This window comes from Urocitellus parryii, chromosome 9 (genome assembly GCF_045843805.1).
Source record: "Urocitellus parryii isolate mUroPar1 chromosome 9, mUroPar1.hap1, whole genome shotgun sequence".
Classification (NCBI taxonomy): Eukaryota; Metazoa; Chordata; class Mammalia; order Rodentia; family Sciuridae; genus Urocitellus; species Urocitellus parryii.
This window is the reverse complement of record NC_135539.1, coordinates 68,931,783-68,956,410: the sequence shown is the minus strand read 5'-3', so window position 1 is coordinate 68,956,410 and position 24,628 is coordinate 68,931,783. Positions and strand designations below refer to the sequence as shown.

The 24,628-nt window shown below is 33.8% G+C and overlaps 1 protein-coding gene across 2 annotated transcripts in view; it reads right to left on the bottom strand.

Moving 5' to 3' along the window:
* The window catches only part of Upf2 (UPF2 regulator of nonsense mediated mRNA decay), a 115,247-nt gene that overhangs the window by 71,718 nt on the left and 18,901 nt on the right, over window positions 1-24,628 (bottom strand). For both annotated transcript variants that reach the window (XM_026408550.2, XM_077802257.1), the window contains exons 4-8: window positions 23,915-24,075; window positions 16,221-16,418; window positions 12,751-12,900; window positions 11,467-11,570; window positions 6,915-7,000 (exon numbers count right to left, since the gene is read on the bottom strand). In XM_026408550.2, the coding sequence (XP_026264335.1) occupies window positions 6,915-7,000; window positions 11,467-11,570; window positions 12,751-12,900; window positions 16,221-16,418; window positions 23,915-24,075 (699 nt within the window). The remainder of the gene's footprint in view (window positions 1-6,914; window positions 7,001-11,466; window positions 11,571-12,750; window positions 12,901-16,220; window positions 16,419-23,914; window positions 24,076-24,628) is intronic.

Here is a 24,628-nt window from a genome sequence, read left to right as displayed (position 1 = left end):
CTGGGTAAACCATAACAAGAGGACTGGCAGGGAGTGTTGAGTATTTTAAGCTGTAAAACTAAGTTAAAGACAGGGACAGCGGGATAGCTCAGTGGTAGAGTATGTGCTAAGGTTGCTTCAGGCCCTGAGTCAATCCACAGCACCAAGCAAAACAAAAACAAAGAATGAGATAAAAATAAATACAAGGGGTAGGGGGTGGGGTTGTGGCTCAGTGGTAGAACATTCCCCTATCACCCTATCACGTGTGGGACCCTGGGTTCAATCCTCAGCACCACATAAAAATAAACAAACAAAATAAAGATATTGTGGCCATGTATAATTTTAAAAAATAATAATAAAAATAAATTAAAAATAAATAAATAAATACAAGGGTTGTTAGCATGACTAATCTGAATATAAATATTTTATTTCATATTAGGATATGTTATCAACATAGAAATAAAATAATGAGGAAGAATGAAAAGTAAGAAAGTCATAGTTTGCTGTTTGCCTACTTCTAATGCTTAAAATTAAATCACTCAAAGTTGATGAATCAAATAATACAAAAATAAGCACATTTAAGAGTAAAAAAGAAGAATATTAAGGAAGATAACATTAATATCAGATGGGTGAGGAAAAGGAGTGAGAAGAACAGAACACAAGCTAATTTTTATCACTGCTCATGGTAACTGCCTAAAAAATGATCACTAAGTAAAGTTACAATCACAAAAGTAAGTACTAAGATAAAATGCAAACCTTCTTAAAATCACAACACACACACACACACTAAATTGAAAAACACAGGGGCTAGGATGTACCTCAGTAGTAGAATGCTTATCTACCATACACAAGGCCTTGGGTTTGAATCTCAGCACTGCAAAAAATAGCCTAGCTTAATTATTAAAAGAAACATTTTGAAAATGAATCTTAAAGTAAAATTCAATAACACACATAAGAGACTCAACAAAATTGAATTGATTGTGAATGACTAAATATAAAAGAGCGAGCAAAGGTATACCAGACAAAAATAGGAAAAAAAAAAAAAAGCAGAAGTCACAATCACAAGACTAGATAAGGTTAAAAAGCATTAAAAAGACCAAAAAGACACTATAATGATAAAGGTGCAATTCATAATGCAGAGTTTCATCTACATATTAAATACCATGATCATTCTGAAAGCTGAAATCATAGTAGTTACTAGTAGAAATGAAACATACCAGCAGTGGTATTCATTAATTCTCTCAGCCCAGAAACTATGAGCAAGTAGACAAAAAACACTTTAAAAAAAAATAAAAGATCTTAATAGCTTGCCTAGTACAAGTGAGGCTCTGTGTTCAATTCTAAGCACTGCAAAAGCAAAAAATGTTATTTAATAATGTAAGCCTGATAAACATCTTTAACTCTGCATTAGAAAAACAAAAACATGCATTTTTCAAATGTCTGTGAAGCCAGGCGTGATGGCATAAACCTGTAATCCCAGCAGCCAGAGAGGCTGAGGCAGAAGGATTGTGAATTCATACCCAGCCTCAGGGAGGCACTAAGCAATTCAGTGAATCCCTATCTCTAAATAAAATACAAAATAGGGCTGGGGATGTGGCTAGAGGTCAAGTGCCCCTGAGTTCAATCCCAGGTAACCCCACCAAAAAAAAATTACCCATGGTACTGGGCGCAGTGGTGCACACCTGTAATCCCAGCAACTTGGAAGGCTGAGGCAGAAGGATCAGAAGTTTGAGGTGAGCCTGGCCAACTTAGTGAGACCCTGTCTCAAAATAAAAAATGAGGGCTGGGGATGTAGCTTAGTGGTAACGCATCCCTGGGTTCAATCTTTACAACCAAACAGAAAAAAAGCCCCTTCATGAAAATTGGCTACAGAAAAGACCACAAAGGAAATTGCAAAAATTCTAAAAACTTAAAATCTTGATATCCCATCTGATATTAATGTTATCTTCCTTAATGTTCTTCTTTTTTACCTTAAATGTGCTTATCTTTGTATTATTTGATTTGTCAACTTTGAGTGATTTGATTTTCAGCATTACAAGCAGGCAAACAGCAAACTATTGACTTTCTTATTTTTCATTCCTCCTCATTATTTTTAAGTTCTTAAATTTCTTAAAATGAAATTATGAATTTTTAACAATATCACAAAAGAAAACAGTCCTATTATCTTAAAAGTTTCAAACTTCTAATAACTCCAAAAGTCACTTAGAAAATAAAAACTGAGACTGCAGAATTTCTAGAAAATATAAGAAATCATCACACATAAGAACTACAAGACACAACTAAAACCACTCTCAATGAACAAGTCATACATGAAATTCCAGGAAAGGAATAAAATAAATGAAAAGATACAAAAAGATATAATTAAGGGCTGGGGATGTGGCTCAAGCGGTAGTGTGCTCGCCTGGCATGCATGCGGCCCGGGTTTGATCCTCAGCACCACATATAAACAAAGATGTTGTGTCCACCAATAACTAAAAAATAAATATTAAAAAAATTTTTAAAAAAAGATATAATTAATAAGGTCAAAGCTAGAAATGAGGGAAAAAAACAATAAAAGAATAAACAATAAAATTAAAAGCTGGGGGTTTGGGTAAGAAAAAAAATAGAGAAATCACTAGCTAATATAATCAAAAGGATAAAGAGGGTCTACCTTCCTGCCTGCTCCACTCACCAGCCTCCTGCCCTCCCTGTGGTACTAGCATCATGCTCCACAAGGTCTGATCCTCCCTGTCTTGTGTGCCCTAGCTGTGGCTTTCTCCACACTGCTCCCGGGACCAATCACAGACCTACTAGAACTGATGAGTTAACCACAGATGTAGAAGTGGCCAGGGACCACGATTCAACCACTGACCTAGAGAAGACCACAAACCTAAAGTCAACCAGAGATATGAACCTAAAGAACACACAGACTTTGGAATTTTCAGCTGACATCAAGACAGCCACTTCCAGCTTTATGAAGAAAGAGTGAGGCCCCAGATGATTACAACACATTTGAGAGAGCTTTGTCAATAAGATTTTGACTAGATCATGGGAAGCAGAATCCACCTCAATGCCTCTTTTAAAGATGAAACAAAGCCTCCATTATCTGTGACAACATGTCATTCTTGTCATTCACCACTTTCTGAGAAGGCTTGTACTTTTGAACTAGTCAACTACTACACTTATCGGATACTGACTAATTGTAGAAAACTAGTGAAACTGCACATACTCAGCAAGAAAAATAGCAAGACACTGATCTTAAGTGGGTGTTATAAATTGTACACAGATGGGAGGGAGGCATTTCTTAGCACTGTCCCATTTCATAAGAGTAAATTTTCACTGGAATTGGGGAAAAAAGGAAGTTTAAATATGGCACTGTTTATAATGGCAAAAGACTGCAAAATCTGAAATGTTTTTCATAGTACATTCAGAAAAAGGAAACACTGCAGCTTTAAAAGGAACAAGGGAAACTTTAATGTATTAAAATGAAAAGATGTAAATAACAAGTTGCCATTTGTGTAACAAATAGGAAACAAGAATCTATAATTGTATTTTCTTGTTTACAAAAAATAAACTTTTGGAGGATATGTCAGAATCAAGATCCTGGTTTCCTACTGTAAGAAGAAATTGGATGGATGGGAAATGAGAATCAAAAGGATTTTTTTCATCAAATATGTTGTATACTTTTAGGTTTTGAACTATTTGAAAGTATTATTTATTTTTTTAAATATATGTTAATATATTTCTTAGTTGTCTATTTCTTTTTTAAAATTTATTTATTTATTTTTTAGAGAGAGAGAGAGAGAGAGAGAAAGTAAATTTTTTTAATATTTATTTTTTAGTTTTCAGCGGACAAAACATCTTTGCTTGTATGTGGTGCTGAGGATGGAACCCGGGCCGCACGCATGCCAGGCGAGCGCACTACCGCTTGAGCCACATCCCCAGCCCCAGTTGTCTATTTCTTATTTGGACTTTTATTTATTTATATGTGGTGCTAAGAATTAAACCCAGTGCCTCACACATGCTAGGCAAGTGCTCTACCACTGAGCTACAACCTCAGCCCCATTATTTTTTGAAACTCCATATAACCAACATTAATTTGCCAAATATTTTAAAGCATTTACCATACTTAAAAGTACATCTTGGTGTTGAAGATGTACAAAATTAAAAGTCATAGACTTCTCTCCTAAAAAGCTAACAGTTTTTATAGTCTGAGATTTAAGGAAAAAAAAAAAGAAAAAAGCATTGTTATGGCTTGGATGTGAGGCATTCCCTAAAAGCTCCTAAGTTAATGCAGGAATGTTCAGAGGTACAATTATCGGACTATAGAGCTGCAACCTGATTAGTCAATCCTAGTTTGAATGGGTGGTAAATCCCCTTGTGGGGATTTTTTTGCAACAGTTTGATGCCATGATTTTTCCTGTCTCTGTCTCTCTCACATACTGCCATCTATCAGAAATATTCCTTTTATGTTTCTTTTCCTCACCCATTCTGAATCTCAGGATTTAAACTAAAGGTTCCTTGTTCCCAAGCCTTTTCTGACTTTCAGACTAATGACTAAGTTCTACTCACTCCATATTTCAAAGAATGTTGTATTTCTTCTTGATAAATGCACTTAGAATTATGCATCTGCCCTCTCCAAACTTTAAGTTATATGAATACAAGAGCTGAACTGATCTTATTCATTACTATACTGCATCTCCAGCACCAATCACAGTATACAATAGATCCATAATGAATTATTTAATGAATGAACAGACTTCAGAACATAATTTCATCTTTCCAGATCATCAGGCTGATTATAAAAACTGAAATCATTATATTTATTTCCTTTAGGTATACAAGACTACAGGGGTCTATTTTGTAAGGCTTTAGAATGCTATATATTTTAAATACTTGGGATGTTTTATACTTTCTTCTCTCCTCTCAAACCATAAATTGTCACTTCCTACTATTTTCTAGTTTGTCCCTAGCAAATTCGAACTACTAATAATTTGTAATCTTTCTACCCCTGAAAAAAGCAGATAAATTCAGTTATAAAAGAAAATACTGGAATAAGGCCAAATAATTTTACCCAACAGTCTGAGGACTTTTTTAGAGGTGTGAGTGGAATGGATTTGCAAGGAAAGATGATAATCTTTTAAAGGTAAGTTAATAAAATATTACTGTATCATTTCTTTCTTTTTTGTGGTACTGGGGATTGAACTCAAGGCTTTGTGCATGTGAGGCAAGCAGTCTACCAACTGAGCTACATACCCAGCCCTTGTTTCTTTTAATTAATCAAGGCTTTTATTTTTTTTAAATTTGATATTCTATTGTAATACATAGTTATACTTTGTAAACCTAGATAGTTGTTGCAACATTATATCTTCATTCAAATAAAAACTAGCTGGAAAGAAAAATATGAAAGTGAACAGTCTATCCTGTATGGTAAAAACAAAAACAAAAAAAGTTTTTTGTTTTTTTTTGAAAAACTGGTTCAAGATTCTGAAGGGAAAATGTGACTTTTCATCAATTTGAGATGTACATTTCCTCCCCACTTTTCACATACATCAAAGTGGAACTTACTTCACAAAGTCTTAAAATTAATTGACGATATTTTTTCTCTTTTAATCATATATAAGATAAAGATGTACTTCAAAATTGATGGTTTCTTAGATTCAATAAAGCATATAATTATACGTCATGTGACAATAAATCACATAAAGTCATCAATATGATCATCTTAATTACATAATTCCTAATTATCTGCTCACTATATTAACATGCCTTCTCCCTTGACCCATTAAAATGAAAAACCAAAAGCTCATATTAATGTTGCTGACAGGCAATAAAAACACAAGTGGATATTTGGTTTCACTCAGAAACGTTATCATTACTAAGAAATCACTGGCCTCCACTAATGGCTAGACCAAATTAAATTTTTGCTGAAGCAACTTCAAAATCCTCATCTTTTGGGAAAATAATCTATTTTAGTTATGTTATATGTTATCATTCCGTTATAAAAAAAATTCTTCATTCATTGGTAAAATAAACTGAATGAATCTTCTCCAGATTCCTAAGGCAAATAATCTGTGAATGGTCCAGAAACAGTCAGGTGAAGTGGAGATTTTAGTGTAAAACAGAGCAGTAGAATCCTTTAAAAGCATATGCAACCAAATTTGTCTTGAACTACTAGCCATAATCACTAATGTAACTTCCAATTAAATCCAATTGGACAATCCAACTTGTCCAACCTCTGGACAAGTTATCTGAATTGGTGTCAACATACTTTATATACAACCAGAGATATGAAAAACTGTGTTGTATATGTGTAATAAAAATTGTAATGCATTCCACTGTCATTTATTTTTTTTAAAAAATCATTAAAAAATAAACTATCGGGCTGGGGATGTGGCTCAAGCAGTAGCGCGCTCGCCTGGCATGCGTGCGGCCCGGGTTCGATCCTCAGCACCACATACAAAGATGTTGTGTCCTCTGAAAACTAAAAAATAAATATTAAAAAAAAAAATTCTCTTAAAAAAAAAAAAACTATCATAATAGCCCAAACAACTTCAAAATTTTAACATAAATCTAATTATAAGAACTAGATACACTGAATTACTATAATATTTATACAAAATATAAACCTTCCAAAAATTTAAATCTTTATTATTTTTTTCTCCTCAGAAGCAAAAGTGTAAATCAATTGCTTCTAGCAATTACTGTATATAAAGTTATTTTTATTCTTAAGCATTTCCTCTTAAAATAACAGGTAAATATTAAAAGAAATATTACCATTACAACAAAAACAAACTAATGAGAAAAAATTCTAGAACATATGACAAAAACTGAGGCCTACTGAACAAATAAAATCAAAAGAGAAGTGATAGTTTTAAGAGACAAATAGGAACTTTGATCTAACAGTCACCACTGCATAGTAAAAACACTAATAAATAACTTTTATTAGCACCTACCTTTGTCTAGGAACTATGAAGAGTGCCCGTACCAACTTCTTTCTGTTTGCTTTTGTATTCATATTCATGCAAAAATCCATTGCTGCCTACAGGAAAAAGAGCAAACTTTTCTTCTTAAAACAAACAAACAACAACAAAAAATAAAATAAAATAAAATAAAAAAATAAATAAATAAAAACACCAAACCTACCTTAAATGTAGCTACTGAAAATAGAAATTCTGGCTACTATATTTTCACTTGTTTCTAAATATTTTAAAGTGGTTTTAAGACATTACCATTATAAAAATATCCCAAATGAAAAGATTACTAAGCTTACGAGCTTAGTAATAAATAAATCTTACATACTAAAAAATATGCTTCCTACTTTTTTTAAAAGCAACTTAGTATTGAGAACAAAACTTCAAGGGAGTAGCTCAAAGAGAGGTGTTTGGCAAATAATGATATGAAAAGTACAATCAATCTTTTTAAAAACAAGAAAATCAATATTAGTATCAGGGGTTAGTGGTATAACTCAATAGTAGAGTGCTTGCCCAGTTATGTGTGAGGCCCTAGGTTCCACTGGATGGATGGATGGATGGATGGATGGATGGATGGATGGATGGAAGGAAGGAAGGAAGGAAGGAAGGAAGGAAGGAAGGAAGGAAGAGAAGGAAGGAAGAGAAGGAAGGGAAGGAAGGAAGAAAAGATAAAGAATTTTCTGGTAGAACCAGAAAGTATCAAGAATATTTACCAAAAAAACAAGAAAAATATATTTTTTATTTCATAAATTTTTATTGTTAACTACCTGATTTAAGCTTATTTGTAGCTACATAATTATTTAAGTTGAAGAATTGTACTATCTAGTTTCCAAGTACTTTTCCCTCTTAAAGCCATTTGGGCCTCTGCCAACATATATGCAAGAAATTCCTAATGAGGAAGTTACTGGGGTCCAAAAGAAAGATGGTGGCCTAGGCCTGGAGTTATGGCTCAGTGGTAGAATGCTCGTCAAGCATGTGAGAGGCACTGGGTTCTATCCTCAGCACCACATAAAAATAAAATAAAGGTATTGTGCCCACCTACAACTAAAAATGAATATTAAAAAAGAAAGAAAGATGGCGGCCTCCTATTTTTCATCTGTTTTTCAAGAACTAACTCAGAATTTAATATGTGGTCAATGCTGGCAATAACTTTCAAGACCAAAGTGGGCACTAGAAGATACATTAGTATGACCCGAGATTCTTAATAATAATGTTACTAATATACACTAATAATAAGGTCCTTCTTCACTTGCAATTTTTCGACTAGTGCTCAAATATGTGGTGGAAGTCAGCAGGAGCACCAAGGTATCTCTCTCATCCTCTTTTATAGCAAATGAATATACCAATTTAGCAGGGGACAGATTCAGTCGTTTCTAAAACTCAGAAACATAACTCATTGCTTAAAAGTGGTTTCTAGTCAGCTGGGGTTTGTGGCTCAGTGGCAGAATGCTTGCCTAGCATGTGTGATGCACTGGGTTCAAATTCTCAGCATCACATACAAATAAATCAAGGCCCATCAACAACTAATAAAAAAAAAAAAAAAAAAAAAAAGTGGTTTCTAGTCAGGTATAGTGATAAACACCTGAAATTCCAGGAATTTAGGGCTGAGGAAAGAGGATCTTAAGTTTGAGGTCAGTCTCAGCAATTTAGCAAGAACTTCAGCAACTTATTTGTCTCAAAAAAAGAAAAAGGACTGGGGATATAGCTCAGTGGTAAAGGCCTCAGGTTCAACTCCCTAGTACATCACCCTCCAAAAAAGTGGTTTCTGCTATATTTTGTAGAAGAAACAAAAAGGGAACAATCTCTTAAGACAGCCAAAATAAATGTTATAATTACTAAATTTTTGAAAAAAATTCTCAAGGAATGGAAAAAACTTATGTGGGTAACATCTATTAGCATTTACCATATTAGAAATTAAAACTGGGAAATCTGAAAAACATTACTTAAAAACAGGGGAAAGTCTCCTAATGTTTAAAGAAAAAATTCAAAATAAAAATTAATGGGCTAGGGTTGTAGCTAAGTGGTTGAGCACTTGCCTGGCATGCATGAGGCATTGGGTTTGATCCTCAGCACCACATAAATAAATAAATAACTAAATAAATAAATAAAGTTATTATGTCCATCTACAACTAAAAAAAAGTATTTAAAAAATTAGTGAGAGAAGAATCGCAGGCACTCTAACAAACAGCGGGATTCTTTTATCTATTTATGTATTCAACCTATTATAATGTGTTGTTTGGATAAAAATATATGAAGAAAATATAACTTCACCAATATGTAGGTTAAAAATGGAGGTGTATTTTAAAATCCTTTTAGTAACTAATTATTTTATTTTGATACTATCCCCAAACTTGACAAACTTTGCGTTAGTCGCAAAGTAGAATTCGAGACAGGATTAATAAACATGTCATGTTCTATTAAGTTGAAATCCTTCGGGATACCTTATACCTTGAGTGGTTCTTCAACATCTAAGCATGATTTTTAACACTATAAACTGGCCACTTAGAGTACTAGTTCACTGAGCCAACGCATATCATCTAAATATATACATATTTTAAAATTACATTTAGTATCACAGTAATTTCATCAGAAAAGTCTTGTAAATAAAGTCTCTTTAGAAAAGAATTGGAAAGCTGTCAAACTTTTGGTGGTAGACAAGTTTTCCAAGATTCAAATTCATGTTAAAATGTCTTTTTATTTTTTTTTGGTACCAGGGGCATTGAACCAATAAACCAGATCCCCAGCCCTTTATGTATTTTTATTATTTTTTATTTGTTCTACTTAGTTGTACATGACAACAGAATGCATTTTAATTCATTGTACGTAAATAGATTGCAACATTTCAATTCTCTGGTTTTACACAGTGTAGAGACGCATCATTTGTGCAATCATACATATACCTAGGTTAATGATGTCTATCCCATTCCACCATCTTTCCTACCTTCATAACCCCTCCCCCCTCTCCCCTTTGCCCAATTCAAAGTTCTTCCATCCATTCTTCCCATACCCTCCCCGCCCCCACAATCATAGATCAGCTTCCACTAATCAGACAAAATATTCAGCCTTTATAGTTTTTTGGTATTGGATTACTTTGCTTAGCATGATATTCTCCAACTCCATCCATTTACCTGGAGATGCCACAATTTTATCCTCTTTTAATGTTCAGTAATATTCCATTGTGTATATATACCACAGCTTCTTCATCCATTCATCTATTGATGAGTATCTAGGATGATTCCACATTTAGCCACTGTGAATTCACCTGCTATAAATTTTGAGAGATGGTCTCCTTTAAATCCATGAGGCTGAGTTTGAATTTGTAATCCTCTTGCCTCATACTCCAAAGCTGCTGGAATTACAAGCATGTGCCACCATGCCCCACTAAAAAGTCAAAATTAATCATTGGTAATAAATACTATTCATTATTTTCCTTGAAGTGATAGACTCAGAGTTCATTTTAGAAAAATTTCTGCTAATTCCTAAGTTAGAATAACCGTGGTTTTATCCATTAGTTCTACCAAGTAAAAATAGCATTCTATGATCAAAGCAACTAGTTAGCTTACAACTCCATCACATAAATAATTTTCCTTGAGACAACCTTAAGGAAAGAAGTGCTTTACATGTCCTTGCCACTTGGTCAGATTCAAAGGATATATATTCAAAGGCTGAAGTGTGCCAAGTGTGGTGGTACATGCCTGTAATCCAAGCTACTTGAGTGCCTGAAAAGGGCCAAAGTTGAAGGCCAACCTAAGCAATTTAGTGGCATGCTATCTCAAAAAAAAGAAAAAGGTGGAGGATAGAGGGTACATCAGGCTTGGGTATAGCTCAGTGGCAGAGCATCCTGGACTTAATCACCAGCACCACTCCAGAAAAAAACACTAAACTATTATAAAATCACTCATTTTTATGACTTTATCACAGAGATAAAGGAAAAGTGGCACTAATTACAAATGCATGGCAGTAAAGAACACAATGGTAATAATGCCTTGATTCATGCTAAAAATGCTAAAAACTTTACCACCATCATTTTTGCAAACATCAAAAAAGAGTTTAAAGAAAAAAGAATCTGAGTATTTTTGTGTGCGTGTGTGTTTGGTGCTGGGGATTGAACCCAGGGCCTTGTGCATGCAAGGCAAGCACTCTACCAACTGAGCTGTATTCTCCAGCCCAGGTCTGAGTATTTTATCAGAAGTTATGACCTCATAGAGCCCCTGAAAGTGGCTTGTATGCCATCAGTAATCCAAAGACCACACTTTAAGAGCCTCTCAAGACACTATTTTCCAAACTGAAGGATCTCTATTTGAAGGCAAAAGGTATCAAGCCAACAGGATTCTGGAGCCAGTTCCATTCCCAAACAAAACATCTACAGATTGGCTCCAACTTTATCTGTGTTTATGTTGAATTCCCATAAAAGACTCCATCTGAAAAAATGGTTCATTTTATTGTTTAAATAGTCTAAAAGCCAAATATTACAAATTAGAAGATTCCTGCAAGTTCTATGTGCTTGAGCAAAATTACACAAGAATCAGAATACCTTGTCTATCAGATCTCGGTTGACGCAGTTGGGTAATTGCTGGAGGAAAGCATCTACAATGAGCTTGAGATGAGATCCAGTGCTGGCTTCCTCATCCTCTTGTTCTAATATAAAATTAGTTTTAAAATAGGTTTAAAAATTACACAGAAAACAGATTAAAATAAAAGCACCCAATTATCCGTTATTTGGGAAATAGATCATCTTAGACTTCTTTTCATAACCATGAAAACATTAAGCAATTTTAAAAATATTTCTAGAAACCCTGGGAATCTCTAGAATCATAACCCTAAATCACTACCAGTGTTCAGATATCATCCACAAAAAGGTAAACTTTTTGCATTAAGAAACATAAACTTACTCATAAAATATATGTAACTTTATACTAAATCTAATATTTTTATCTGTCCAGATTCTATCCTCTATGGTCTTCAACACAGCACTCCCAAATCTTGCCTTTGAAGAGCTAAGTATCCCATTCCATGAGATTCTGATGGGGGTAGCTGCTGCCAATCAAAGCACAGCATACTATGATTTTTCTGGGCTGCACAGAATGACATAGGACTAGCCAAAGTCCTTCTGTGATATTAATATACAGTTAGTAGGAGAGAAATTCTCTTTTCCTCAATGTCATTAGCTGATGTGGTTTAAGCATAGGGCATCCTCCAGCAATAACTACCCTCCTTTCACTAGTAAAGAAAATCTGCAGTAGGAAACAATGAAATCAACAGACAAAAGGTATATTTCTAATAAAGAATCCTAAGTAATAAAACTCAATAGGAAGTATTTAGAGAATAATGAATATTTTTATTATTAAATATAAAACATACTCTATCATAAAGATAAAATTAACACAAACTGATATGCTAGTTCTATTTTTTAATCATTTTAGACAACTTTCAAATACATTCATTTTAAGTTTTTAAGGCTAATCACAGAATTAAAATACCAGGACAACGCTAGCACGTTGTCAGAAATATCTTAAGATATGTATAATTTAAATGATAAAGCTTATAGTCACATAATATTGGGTAATATTTTGTCCTAAAACTAATTCTAAAAGTGATAGCCTGAATACAACAAAAAAATAGGGAATTAAAAAACAGAATTAGGTCGGTAGGGAATGGGAGTGCATGACAAACATTCATGAGACCATGAGTTCAATCACTAGTACTGCCAAAAAAGAAAAAGAAAAAAAGAGAATTAAAGAGAAAAGATCCATATTTTTAGGCAATAGTTTTGTGTACAAAATAATCAAAAATGAAAATTCATGAAATAGTCCTTTACCTTGTTCATCAAGAAGTTTCTTTGTAAGATCTTCAGCTTCATCTCCACCCTCTAATTCCAAGGTGTCATCATTAATTTCTAGATTCTCTAACTCAAGTTCCAAGTCTTCAGGACTTGATACCTCTTTATTATCCTTAGGTTCTTTTAACTCTAAAAACAAAGAACAAGGGGCTTCTCAGTTGGTAGAGCATTTGTGTGAGTTTTGATTCCTGCCACTACAGAAAATAAAAATTAAAAGGAAAAAAAAAAAGAACAAGTATATCTGAACTAAATGTCACACAGAATCTTGCAAAAAAGAGTGCTTGCACATAGAGTGCTTGCAAAAAAGATAAGGATCAACAAAATCTGCACCACTTGTCTTAGAAACTACACATATATTTGGCGCATTCATTATGTGTATGTGTATTATGTATATATGTGTTGATTTTATAAAATACAAATATGCAGTGCAAAGGATGTAGCTCTGTGGTAGAATGTGCATCTACCAAGAATAAGGCCCTGAATTCAATCCCCAGCACCACAAAAACAAAGGTGTAAAATACATTATGCTTATTGAGAACAATGACCGTAACTTTAATGAATAAATAGCATACAGAATAAGAGATGGACTGATGGATGGGCAACTACAGCATGAGGATCTGTGCTAAAGATGAGGGGAAATCAAGCTGATTTAAAAAAGGTCTCAAATGCCAAATTAAGAAGTTCAAACTTTCTCCTTTACACAGTATGCCTTTGCAGGGTAATGACTAAGATATAATATTTAAATGTGATATGATACAAAAACTGACTTGGGAGGGCTGGGGTTGTGGCTCAGTTGCAGAGCACTCGCCTAGCACATTTGAGCCCCTGGGTTCAATACTCAGCACCACATAATAAAATAAAATAAAGGTATTGTGTCCAACTACAATTTAAAAATAAATATTTTTTTTAAAAAACTGACTTGGGGGCTGGGAATGTGGCTCAAGCAGTAGCGCGCTCGCCTGGCATGCGTGCGGCCTGGGTTCGATCCTCAGCACCACATACAAACAAAGATGTTGTGTCCGCCGAAAACTAAAAAATAAATATTAAAATTCTCTCTCTCTCTCTCCTCTCTCTTAAAAAAAAAAAAACTGGCTTGGCAGCAATACAAAATAAATTAGAAAAACAAAAGACAGTAGATACAGAAAGATTAATTAGAAAAATATCCTTTTGGACTGGGGCTGTGGCTCAGGAAGTAGAGTGCTCACCTACATGTATGAGGCACTGGGTTCGATCCTCAGCACCACACAAAATAAAATAAAAACAGTATGCCACCTATAACTAAAAAATAAATATTTTTTAAAAGAAGAAAAAGATCCTTTTAACTTAGAGGTCTAGGAGTTAGAGGAAATCCAAACATGGGATATATCAAAGTAAAATAGCTAAAATCTTAGTGCAACAAGATTTGCAAAATGTTCATAAATGTTGAATTTGGATGATGGGTAAATTCAAATTCACTCTACTACCTTTTCTTTTGTGTTTAATTTTTTTTTCCTAAGTAAAAATTACCAAAAAAAAAAAAAAAAAAATCTGAATTCAAAGAATTTATGCTTAGGGGCCAGGGGTAGAGTGCTTGCCTAGTATGTGTAAGGAACTGGGTTCAATCCCCCATACCACATAAAAATAAATAAATAAATAAATAAAATAAAGGTATTGTCACAATGGAATATTATTCAGCATTAAAAGAGAATAAAATCGGGGATGGGGATGTAGTCCAGTTGGTAAAGTGCTTGCCTTGCATGCACAAAGTCCTGGGTTCAATTCCTAGCACCACAAAAAAAAAAAAAAAAAAAAAAAAAGAGAGAAAATAAAATCATGGTTTTTGCAGGTAAATGGATGGAGTTGGAGAATATAATGCTAAGTGAAGTTAGCAAACCCCCCAAAAAACAAATGCCAAATGTTTTCTCTGATATAAGGATGTTGATTCATAATGGGTTGGGGGACATGGGAAAATTAGATGAATTCTAGATAGGGCAAATGGGTGAGAGAAAAGGGAGGGGGCATGGAGGTAGGAAAGACAGTAAAATAAATGGACATCAATATCCAAAGTACATGTATGAAGACACGAATGGTGTGAATATACTTTGTATACAAAGATATGAAAAATTGTGCTCTGTATGTGTAATATGAATTGTAATGCATTCTGCTGTCATATATAACAAATTAGCATAAAAAATAAATTTTTAAAAATAAATTAAGGTATTATGTCCATCTACAACTAAAAATATCTTTTAAAAAAGAACTTACACTAAAACATTTCTCAGCTTTCTCTATTATGTCCACTAATCACCTAATTTCTGCATTAAAAGCAGAAATGTCTTATTGATACCTGATGCCATAACATATTTAGGAGAATGAGAGCTCCAACTTAGTATGGATTATGCTGTTTCTTTTTTAAATTTTTTAATTTGTTCTAATATATGACAGTTGAATGCATTTTGACACATTCAACTGCAGCACAACTTCTCATGGTGCAGAATCACACCAGTAGTGTAATCATATGTATACATAGGGTAATAGTGTCTCATTCTACTGTCCTTTCCATCCCCATAGTTCTTTCCCTCTGCACAATCCAAAGTACCTTCATTTTTCCCTACTCACCCCCCACTATGGATCAGCATCCACTTATCAGAGAAAACATTCGGCCTTTGATTTTTTGGGATTGGCTTATTTCACTTAGCATAATATTTTCTAGTTCTATCCATTTACCTGCAAATGCCATTGAATCATGCTATTTCTAAATGAAAATAGACTGCTATTTTCTCTTTCATTCATCTTTTCAAATATATTTACTCCCCAATGTTTCTTGATGTCTTACAATCAAAAAGGCATTTACTGATTTTTGACTATATATTTGGAATCACACTAAGCTACTAAACATTCAGAAAAAAAGCTTAAAATGTGATCCTTGCTCTCAAGATATTTATTATTTATCCAAGGAAAATAAGTTGGCATACATAAGGAAGTAAAGTATAGCACGGTGGGGAGGAATGGTAGAATTCAGACAAATGATGCAGCACCCTGAGACAAAGTTAATAATTTTAAATTAATGCTCTTTAGTGCTTACACTTTCCCCAACAATCTGAGTGGGAAAGTTGGAGTCTTACCAAGATCTCGTAAGAAATCACTCTTAAGATATTAAAAACAAACACTTTCAAATTAGTACATGCTAATTTAAATGTATTGACTCTGGGGAAAGTGTCTTAATTATCATCTTTTAATGCTCTACTCCACATTATTCTGTCATTCATTTAATATAATGTTCATATTACAAGGTTGGAGATATAGCTCAGTTGGTAGCGTGCTTGCCTCACATGCACTATGCCCTGGGTTCAACCCCTAACACCACCACCAAAAAAAAAAAAAAACCTAATATAATGTTCATATTACAACTTTTATTTTTTTTAAAGCTGATTTTTTGCAGCACTTAGTTTTTGTCCTCTAGAATTTACCTTTGGAATCATCTTTGCTAGATTCTTTGTTCTGACAACTTTTTTCATTGTCTTTAAACAAGATGGCTGGAACAAAAGCTTTCAAATCAATGAGATTCTCATAAAAATTCCGAGCATCTTCATCTTCCCATATGCCACCTTCCAAGTCATATTCTCCAGGTTTACCAGGTGTAAATATATCAATTCCAGGCCCATGTTCTATAGTAAAATAAACCACAGATAATTAATATCATTGCAGGATAGCATGGTAAACATGACATTACATTCTTAATTTTCAATTTTATAGCTATTTAATCTTGATTGACAGGAGCTTCTGCAGTCAACAAGCACTTGGGATTGTATATGTGGCCATTTTTAACATCAAGTCACGAATTTTTTTTTAGTAAGGTCCTAAATCAGAATGGAAAAGATAATAGCATAAGATAAAGATGCTTTTCTCTCAGATTTGTTTTAAACAATCAATAGGAGATTAAGTAGCCATCTGATATGTTGGGACTACTTTCATGAAACTTAAAACCAAAATAAGAAAATATATAAGCTTGGTCATTCCTAAAACATTCAGCTTAAGGGCCCACACCTTCTATAAAGCGTTTTTGAGTAATCACCAACATTCTGTACCATTTATGTCACACTTATATACTCTTTACAGCTTCACAAATAGGCCATACACCCTTAAAATAATACTAATATAAAATGTTAATATTCATAAGATATATAGGATAATAAAACATACGTGGTCTTCGTCCCTGGTTCCCTGCACAGAACTCCTTAAAACTTGGTGTATCCAAAGTAATATGAGTCTTCTGTTATTCATAAGAAGCCTCATGAATCTTACTGGTGATTATGCTAATGAGGTGACTGAGGGGAAGGCCCTAAACCTCAGGATGGGGCCAGTCAACAGATTAAGGGTTAGCATTTGTACTTGAACACAGGGTTAACACTTTCTCCTTACCCTCAGGGAAGGTGGGAAGTAAGGATTAAGCTCTATAAAATCTTTTGAACAAGGAGACTTTATGAACTTTCATGTTAGTGAATGAACACAAACTCGTGCAGGGAGGGATGCCACCCTTAGTCAACAGAGACAGAGGGTTCTGCTTCTGAACTTGCCCTACATACCTCCTCCTCGTTTGGCTGTCATCTGCACCCTACACAACATCTTTAATAATAAAAAGGTAAATTTAAAATGTTCTCCGAAGTTCTGTAAGTCATTCTAGCAAATTATCAAAGCAGAGGAGGTATTCATTAGAACCTGGGATTTATAGTGCATCCGTCAAATTACAGGAGGTCAGACTTACAAGTGGCCTCTTAAATGGGGGGTAGTTTTCTAGAAGTAAGCCTGTCACTTGTGAGAGGTAATGCTAATTCTAGATAAATAGTGGTCAGAATTTAATTAAATTCTAGGATCAAACAGGTATGGTCAGTGTGGGGGGAAAAAACACACTTGGCAGAAGTATTCAGTGTGAAAGTACAGAAAAATGTGGGGTTTTTTCCCAGAAAAAAAAAACTTTATATGCAAATACAAAAATTCCAATGCAAAAATGGATAAAGCTTCCAAACAGGTAAGAGCATATGAAAAGATCCTTCACTTCAGTACTAAGTATGATAAAACTAAATAAAACAATTCACTTTAACTCTGGATTATAAAAAATTTAAAAGACAGACTCCATCAAATGTTGACAGTGGAGAAGGAAGAACTCATCCTGTCAGGCATGTCACATGCCTCTAATTCCAGCTACTGGAAACATTGAGGCAGGAGAGGCAGAAGATCAAGGCTGGCCTAGAGTATTTAGGGACATTTTGTCTCAAAAAATAAAAGAGAACTGAGGATGGAGATCAGTGGTAGATCATCCCTGGTTCAATCTTCAGAAGAAAGAAAGAAAGAAAGAGAGAGAGAGAGAGAGAGAGAAGGAGGGAGGGAGGGAGGGAGGGAGGAAGCACTCACATCTTTAGTAAGATATGAGTATGGACTGATAAGGGAATGATTATTCAGTGTCTTATCAATAATTAAAATAAGCATAATCTTGATCCTACAAGACCTTGTTACTTTTTAAATGTCTTAGAAATAACAAATATGAACCATGATTTATAAATGTCTATTGCAACACTGTTTCTAACAGCAAAAACAGAAAAAAATCTAAATATGTATTAATAAGATAAAGGCTAATAATCCACATATAAACACTACTGCTATGGTGCAAATATTTTAATATCCCCATGCTGAAACCTTAAACAGTATTAAAAGCTGGGCTTTGAGAGATGAGGTCTTTGGTCAAGAGAACTCAATCCTCATGAATAGGATGAATGCCCTTATAAAAGAGGCAGCAGGGAGCTTGTTCATCACTTTCACCAAGTAAAGACAGCAAGATGGTACTACTATAAAGCAGACAGCAAGCCTTTCAGATATTAAATGTGCTGAGTCCCCGATCTTGAAATTCCTGACCTGTGAGCAATAAATTTCTGTTGTTTATAAGTTACCCAGTCTATAGTGTTTTGTTATATAGCAGCTGGACAACTGTTACTTAGTGTTAGACAATTAAGTAATACCAATTAGGTGTTGAGAGGAACAAGTTATTTCTACATGAACTAACTCAGGAAGCTCTCTATTGAAAAAAAAAAGGAAAACATGCAAAATAATATTGATCTAAATTAACAAAAAAACCTGTATTTATAGATGCCAGGTTATATATATTTTGTGTTTAAAAAAAATAGTCTGGACACATTCCTATAAAGTTTACTAATATTGGTTAACTTGGAAAATAGAGTAGACCTGATAGAAAACTTTCACTTTTATTCTAAAATATGCATGAATATTTTGCATAACTAAAAAATAATGTATTAGCACTAAATCATGAAAAAAAATTTAACTTCTCCAAAGCAAAAAAAAAAACATTATCCACCCCCCCAGAAAATTGTGGGGGAAAATATTTGTACTGCATATGAAAAAGAATAATATCCTTAATACACAAAGTGCTTTTACAAATCAATAAAAGACATACTTGGGAGAAACAGTGGGAGGGAGTGTAAAGAATGACAACAAAAATTCCACAGAAAGAATATATTGATAAAAGAGCCAATAATCATAAAGATGCAGGTTAAACCTCGCTTAGAATTTTAAAATCAAGAACTGCAACATCGCAAGTATAAAGGGAAATAATCATTCTTATAAACACGGGCATGTAAATTTCTTTGGAAGAAAACATGGCATTGTATACTGAAACCTAAAATGCATATATTCTATTAACTCAAGAATTCTTCTTCTAAGAATTTATCCTGGAAATATCAGTGTGCATAAAGGAAAGTTCAGAGATTTTGTTTCAGCACTCACTGACTAAAATACCTGAAACTAGAAAGAACTTAAATGTCAATCAATAGAGGGCAAGTAAATTATAACAAAATTATACAACAGGGTAGTATTATGCATCAATTAACAGAATTAGATGGCTTTATATATATTCATATGAAAACATATCTAAAATACATGATTTAACTAAAAAAAAAACAGCTACAGAATAGTATAAAAAAATCTACCATTGAACTACCCTCCAGGCCCAAAACAATGGACATTTCAAACACTGGACATTAGGCAGAACAGAAAACTAATTTCTGAGAGAGGGCAAACAAACAATAACCCCCCCCCAAAAAAAAAAAATCTTACAATTGCCCTAGCTTACTACCTAGATTTTTTAGGCCATGGCCAAGTAAGGTGGAGCGAGGCAGAGCCAAGCAATCTGTCTCCCTGAGATGAGGACAACAAAGCTGAAAATTCAGCAGGACTCTAGCCAAGGCAGCTACAGTTCCCAGAACAGAGTACTAAAAATGAAAAATCAGCCCAAAGGCAGGAAGGCCTCAAAGATGTGCAGTGGGATACTCCTTAAATGTTCATTTGAGTACTGATGTGTATCTCATGTGAGAATGGGAAAATAACTACTCAAAAGTATAAGTATTTACTTAGGAATTCACATGAGGCCACAAACAGCCTGTAAGCCCATTAGGCAGACTGCAAAAATCTTCTAATTGTTGAGAAATCAGATAGTCAAGAAGGGTACTGCTTTGGTATTAGGGAAAATTAGTCCTAGACTCAGGGATTCTCTTTTCCTTTCAAATATGAAACTGTTTATAAGTAACTCAACTGTGTCCAGAAGAAAGCTCAAGGATATTTATAAGAATTCAAAAATATCCAGCACTTCCAATAAATTATGACCAGGGATGAAAGAAGTAGAAAAATTACCATACAGGGGCTGGGGCTCAGCAGTAGCACACTTGCCTGGCATGTGTGAGGCACTGGGTTTAATTCTCAGCACCACATATACATAAATGAAAATAAAGGTCTATCAACAACTAAAAAAAATATATTTAAAAAAGAAAAAGAAAAATCACCATACAAAAGAGATTAGTCAATTACTGTCAATTAAAACCAATTCAGGGGGCTGGGGATGTGGCTCAAGTGGTAGCGTGCTCGCCTGGCATGCGTGCGGCCGGGTTCGATCCTTAGCACCACATACAAACAAAGATGTTGTATCCGCCAAAAACTAAAAAATAAATGGTAAAAAAAAATTCTCTCTCTCTCTAAAAAAATAAAAAAATAAAACCAATTCAGAAATGAACACCAACGGTAAAATTAGTAAACAAAGACATTAAAAATTATTGTATCTGTATTTCATATAATTAGAAGACAGAATGAACACATTAGGGACAAGAAAAATATATGTGGCTTCTAGAGTTTGTCAAAGAACTTTGAAAGAAGATTAGTGAACTTGAAGACATCGCAATAGTAAACTATCCAATAAACACAGAAACAAAAAACTACTGAATAGATAGATGGTGGGGTTCTGGCTCAGCGGTAGAGTGCTTGCCTAGCACATGTGAGGCCCTGGGTTTGTTCCTCAACACCACATAAAAATAAATGTACTGTGTTCAACTACAACTAAAAATATATATTTTTTTTTAAAATAACGAATGAATAGGTTGGGGATGTGGCTCAAGAGGTAGCACGCTTGCCTGGCATGCCGGCCACCCAGGTTCAATCCTCGGCACCACATACAAACAAAGATGTTGTGTCTGCCGAAAACTAAAAAATAAATAAAACACTATTGAATAAAAACACTAAAGAATAGCACACCACTGAGCTATGGGGGCCACTTCCCACGATCTAATATAGTTGTAATAGAGTATCCATAGGAGAAGAGACAAAGGGAAAAACAGAATACATTTGAAGAAATGAAGTTCAAGACTTTCCATATTGGACAGATGAAACTACACATGCTCAGATCTGAGAAGTTTAATGAGACCCAAGCACAAGAAACAAAGAAAACTACCCAATGGGCTGGGGTTGTGGCTCAGTGGTAGAGCACTTGCCTTGTATGTGTGAGGCACTGGGTTCAATCCTCAGCACCTCATAAAAAAAAATCAATAAACAAAATAAAGTTATAAAAAAAAAAAAAAAAGAAAACTACCCAAGCTACTCATACTTAAGTTTTTTAAAATCAATGATAGTTAAAAACATGTTAAAGCAACCAGACAGAACGTCACGTTATATAAATAAGAACAAAGATAAAAATGATAGCAGCTTTCTCACTGGAAACAATGCAAGCTAGAAGACAAGCAACACAAGCAACATCTTTAATTTATATTGCAAGGAAGAAAAAACTTACCCTAAAATTCTATACCATATGAAAATACCTTCTAAAAATGCCAGAATTTTACCAAGATCTATTATCTCTGGAAAAGGCCTAAAAATACCTTTTAAATTCATTTAAAATTTAAAATTAGCCTAAATTTCAGTACAATTTCTTTGGGGAAAAACAGTAAAGAAACCAACTAAACAAATACCAAAGAATGCTAATTATTACGAAAAGATTTCGGTTCTAAAATATCATTAAAAATATACTGAGAAAAGTATAAGAAATCAGTCAGACTCAACAAAAACAAATTCTACAATGAAACTTCTTTAAAAAATTAAAAAGTTTGGGTTTGGGATGTAGCACAGTGGTAGACAGCTTGCCTAGTATGCTTAAGGGTGTAGGTTCAATCCCCAGCAATGCTGAGATGAATGAGAGTGGGGCCCCAGTTTGAGACTCACTCTTTTTCTTGTTTGTTTTCAATGACACTGGGGATTGATCCCAGGGTCTTGCACATAATAGGCTAGTAAATCTACCACAAAGCTATATCCCTAGTTCTTTTTCAATTTTATTTTGAGACAGACTTGCTAAGTTGCTGAGGCCTCAAATTTGCATCCTCCTACTTCAACCTCTTGAATGAGACCAGTTCATTTTTGAAATAAAAAATTAGTAGAAATTATGCACATGATTATATGTAAATTTAATAAAATAAGTGTAGAGTATACAATAGCTATTCCTTTTTGCAGATGTGAACACAAAATGCATCTCATTATAAAATCATGCTTTACAAATATTTCGCTCAAGATTTTTAAGTATATGGGATTGCTGGATTATCATTACTATTATTTTGTGGTATTAGGATCTCACACATGTTAAGCAAGTGCCTACCACTGAGCTACATCCCAAGCATTGAATTTTTTTTTTCTTTTTTTAATAACTTTATTTTATGCATGTCGTGCTGAGGATCAAACCCAGTGCCTCACATATGCTAGGCAAGCGCTCTACCACAACTCCAGCCTGAATTACTTTCTTTCTTTTTATTTTTTTTTTTTTTAGAATTTTTCAATATTTATTCTTTAGTTTTTCAGTGGACATAACATTGTTATTTGTATGTGGTGCTGAGGATCGAACCCAGTGCTTCGAGCATGCCAGACAAGCACACTACCGCTTGAGCCACATCCCCAGCCCCCTGAATTACTTTCTTAGTAGTTGTTTTTTTATTCCAATAGTTTGAGGAATGGACTAGAAACTCAGCCTTACAATTGGTTCTTTCTCCTTTCTTTGCCTCTGTAAATAAGCATCTTATCCATAAAATCCAAATGTGTGCTGTGGCTTCACTACTTGCTAATTAGTGTAAACCAGCTAGCTACCTGCCTTTCAGACCTGCCAATGGCACTTGTGGTGGAGGATCCCTTTCCACACTCTAATGCAGGAAGTTCATCCGCATCTAGATCTGGGGACAGGATGTTTTAAAGATTAATGATTTGTTAATACTTATCTACCTAATGTAGCCATAATTATTTTATCAAATATTTGTTTTAATGAGGTAAAAGTATTAAGAACCCTATCAGCTGAAAAAGAATAAGGAAGTTTAAAAACACCTTTGAAATAATACGAAAAATAACTCCTTTTACTAATAATTCATCTCATAAAACAACAAAGTAAACTTCAGTTCTATTAACATTTTAAGATATCATTCAAAACAAATAAATCAAAAATAAGGATAAAGAAACATTAGAATCTCAATATCCAGTTCACCTTCTCATTACCTTATCAAGTAAATCTTTCTGTAATCCCAAGTACAGTGTAAGACAGGTCCCTGGTTTGGATATAATCTGAGGATATCTATTAAAAAGAAGCTGAAGGAACTTGCTATAATGACTTAATAATTATTCTCTAGGTATAAAGTCTTTACTATTTGAGGATGCAGTTCAAATAATTTTTCAAGGTTATTTATTAGACCTTGATACCATTTCTTCATTTAAAATATTTTGAAGCCATTTTAAACTTAAATTTTCAATAATAAACATTTGACAAGGCTAAAGGTAAATGTTAGTGCTTATAAGGACACCTTACCTTCTGGTGTTGGTTTGTCCTGAGGAAGATCTGGCATATTTTCATCCAAAAGATCTGCTAAGGATTGAGAATTTGCCAGCAGTTTCTGATAAGACATAGCAAATTCTTCATACTGTTTATGTCTATCTTCACTGAGCTCCCCTTTAGAATGTAGAATACGCCTATAAGCAAATGATGAAATAATCTGATAAACTCATCAAAGCACACATGTGTTGTTACATGGGAAATGTACCATAAAAATCCGATCTCCTCGAAACACAAATTTAGTACAACCTTCCTTGATAACTTAAATTTTTATTACATTTTCTAGATATATCTGAAAATTAAAATATAATCAAATGACCTAAACAATTAAAATTCCCTCAAAAAATATGATGCATTCAAAATGCCTTTAATATTTAACCATATACAACTAAATAATGAAAATTATTTTGTTACAGCAATACTCTCCTGTGATACAATTAATCAAAAAATATTTAATGCAATTAACAAATTAGTTTTCCAAAGCAAGAAGTTATAGAATCAGTTATCCTTAAACCTCCACAATGATTTTATCATAAGTGTCATGTTTAACAATGTACTATAAATTAAATTATTTAATATTGTTATGCCATACTCATATAGTTAACCAAAAGTCAGATTACAAAAGCAATGGTTTTGAATAGGTTCAAAAACAGAATCAGTTAAACTTCTATAATGGTATTAATCAAGACT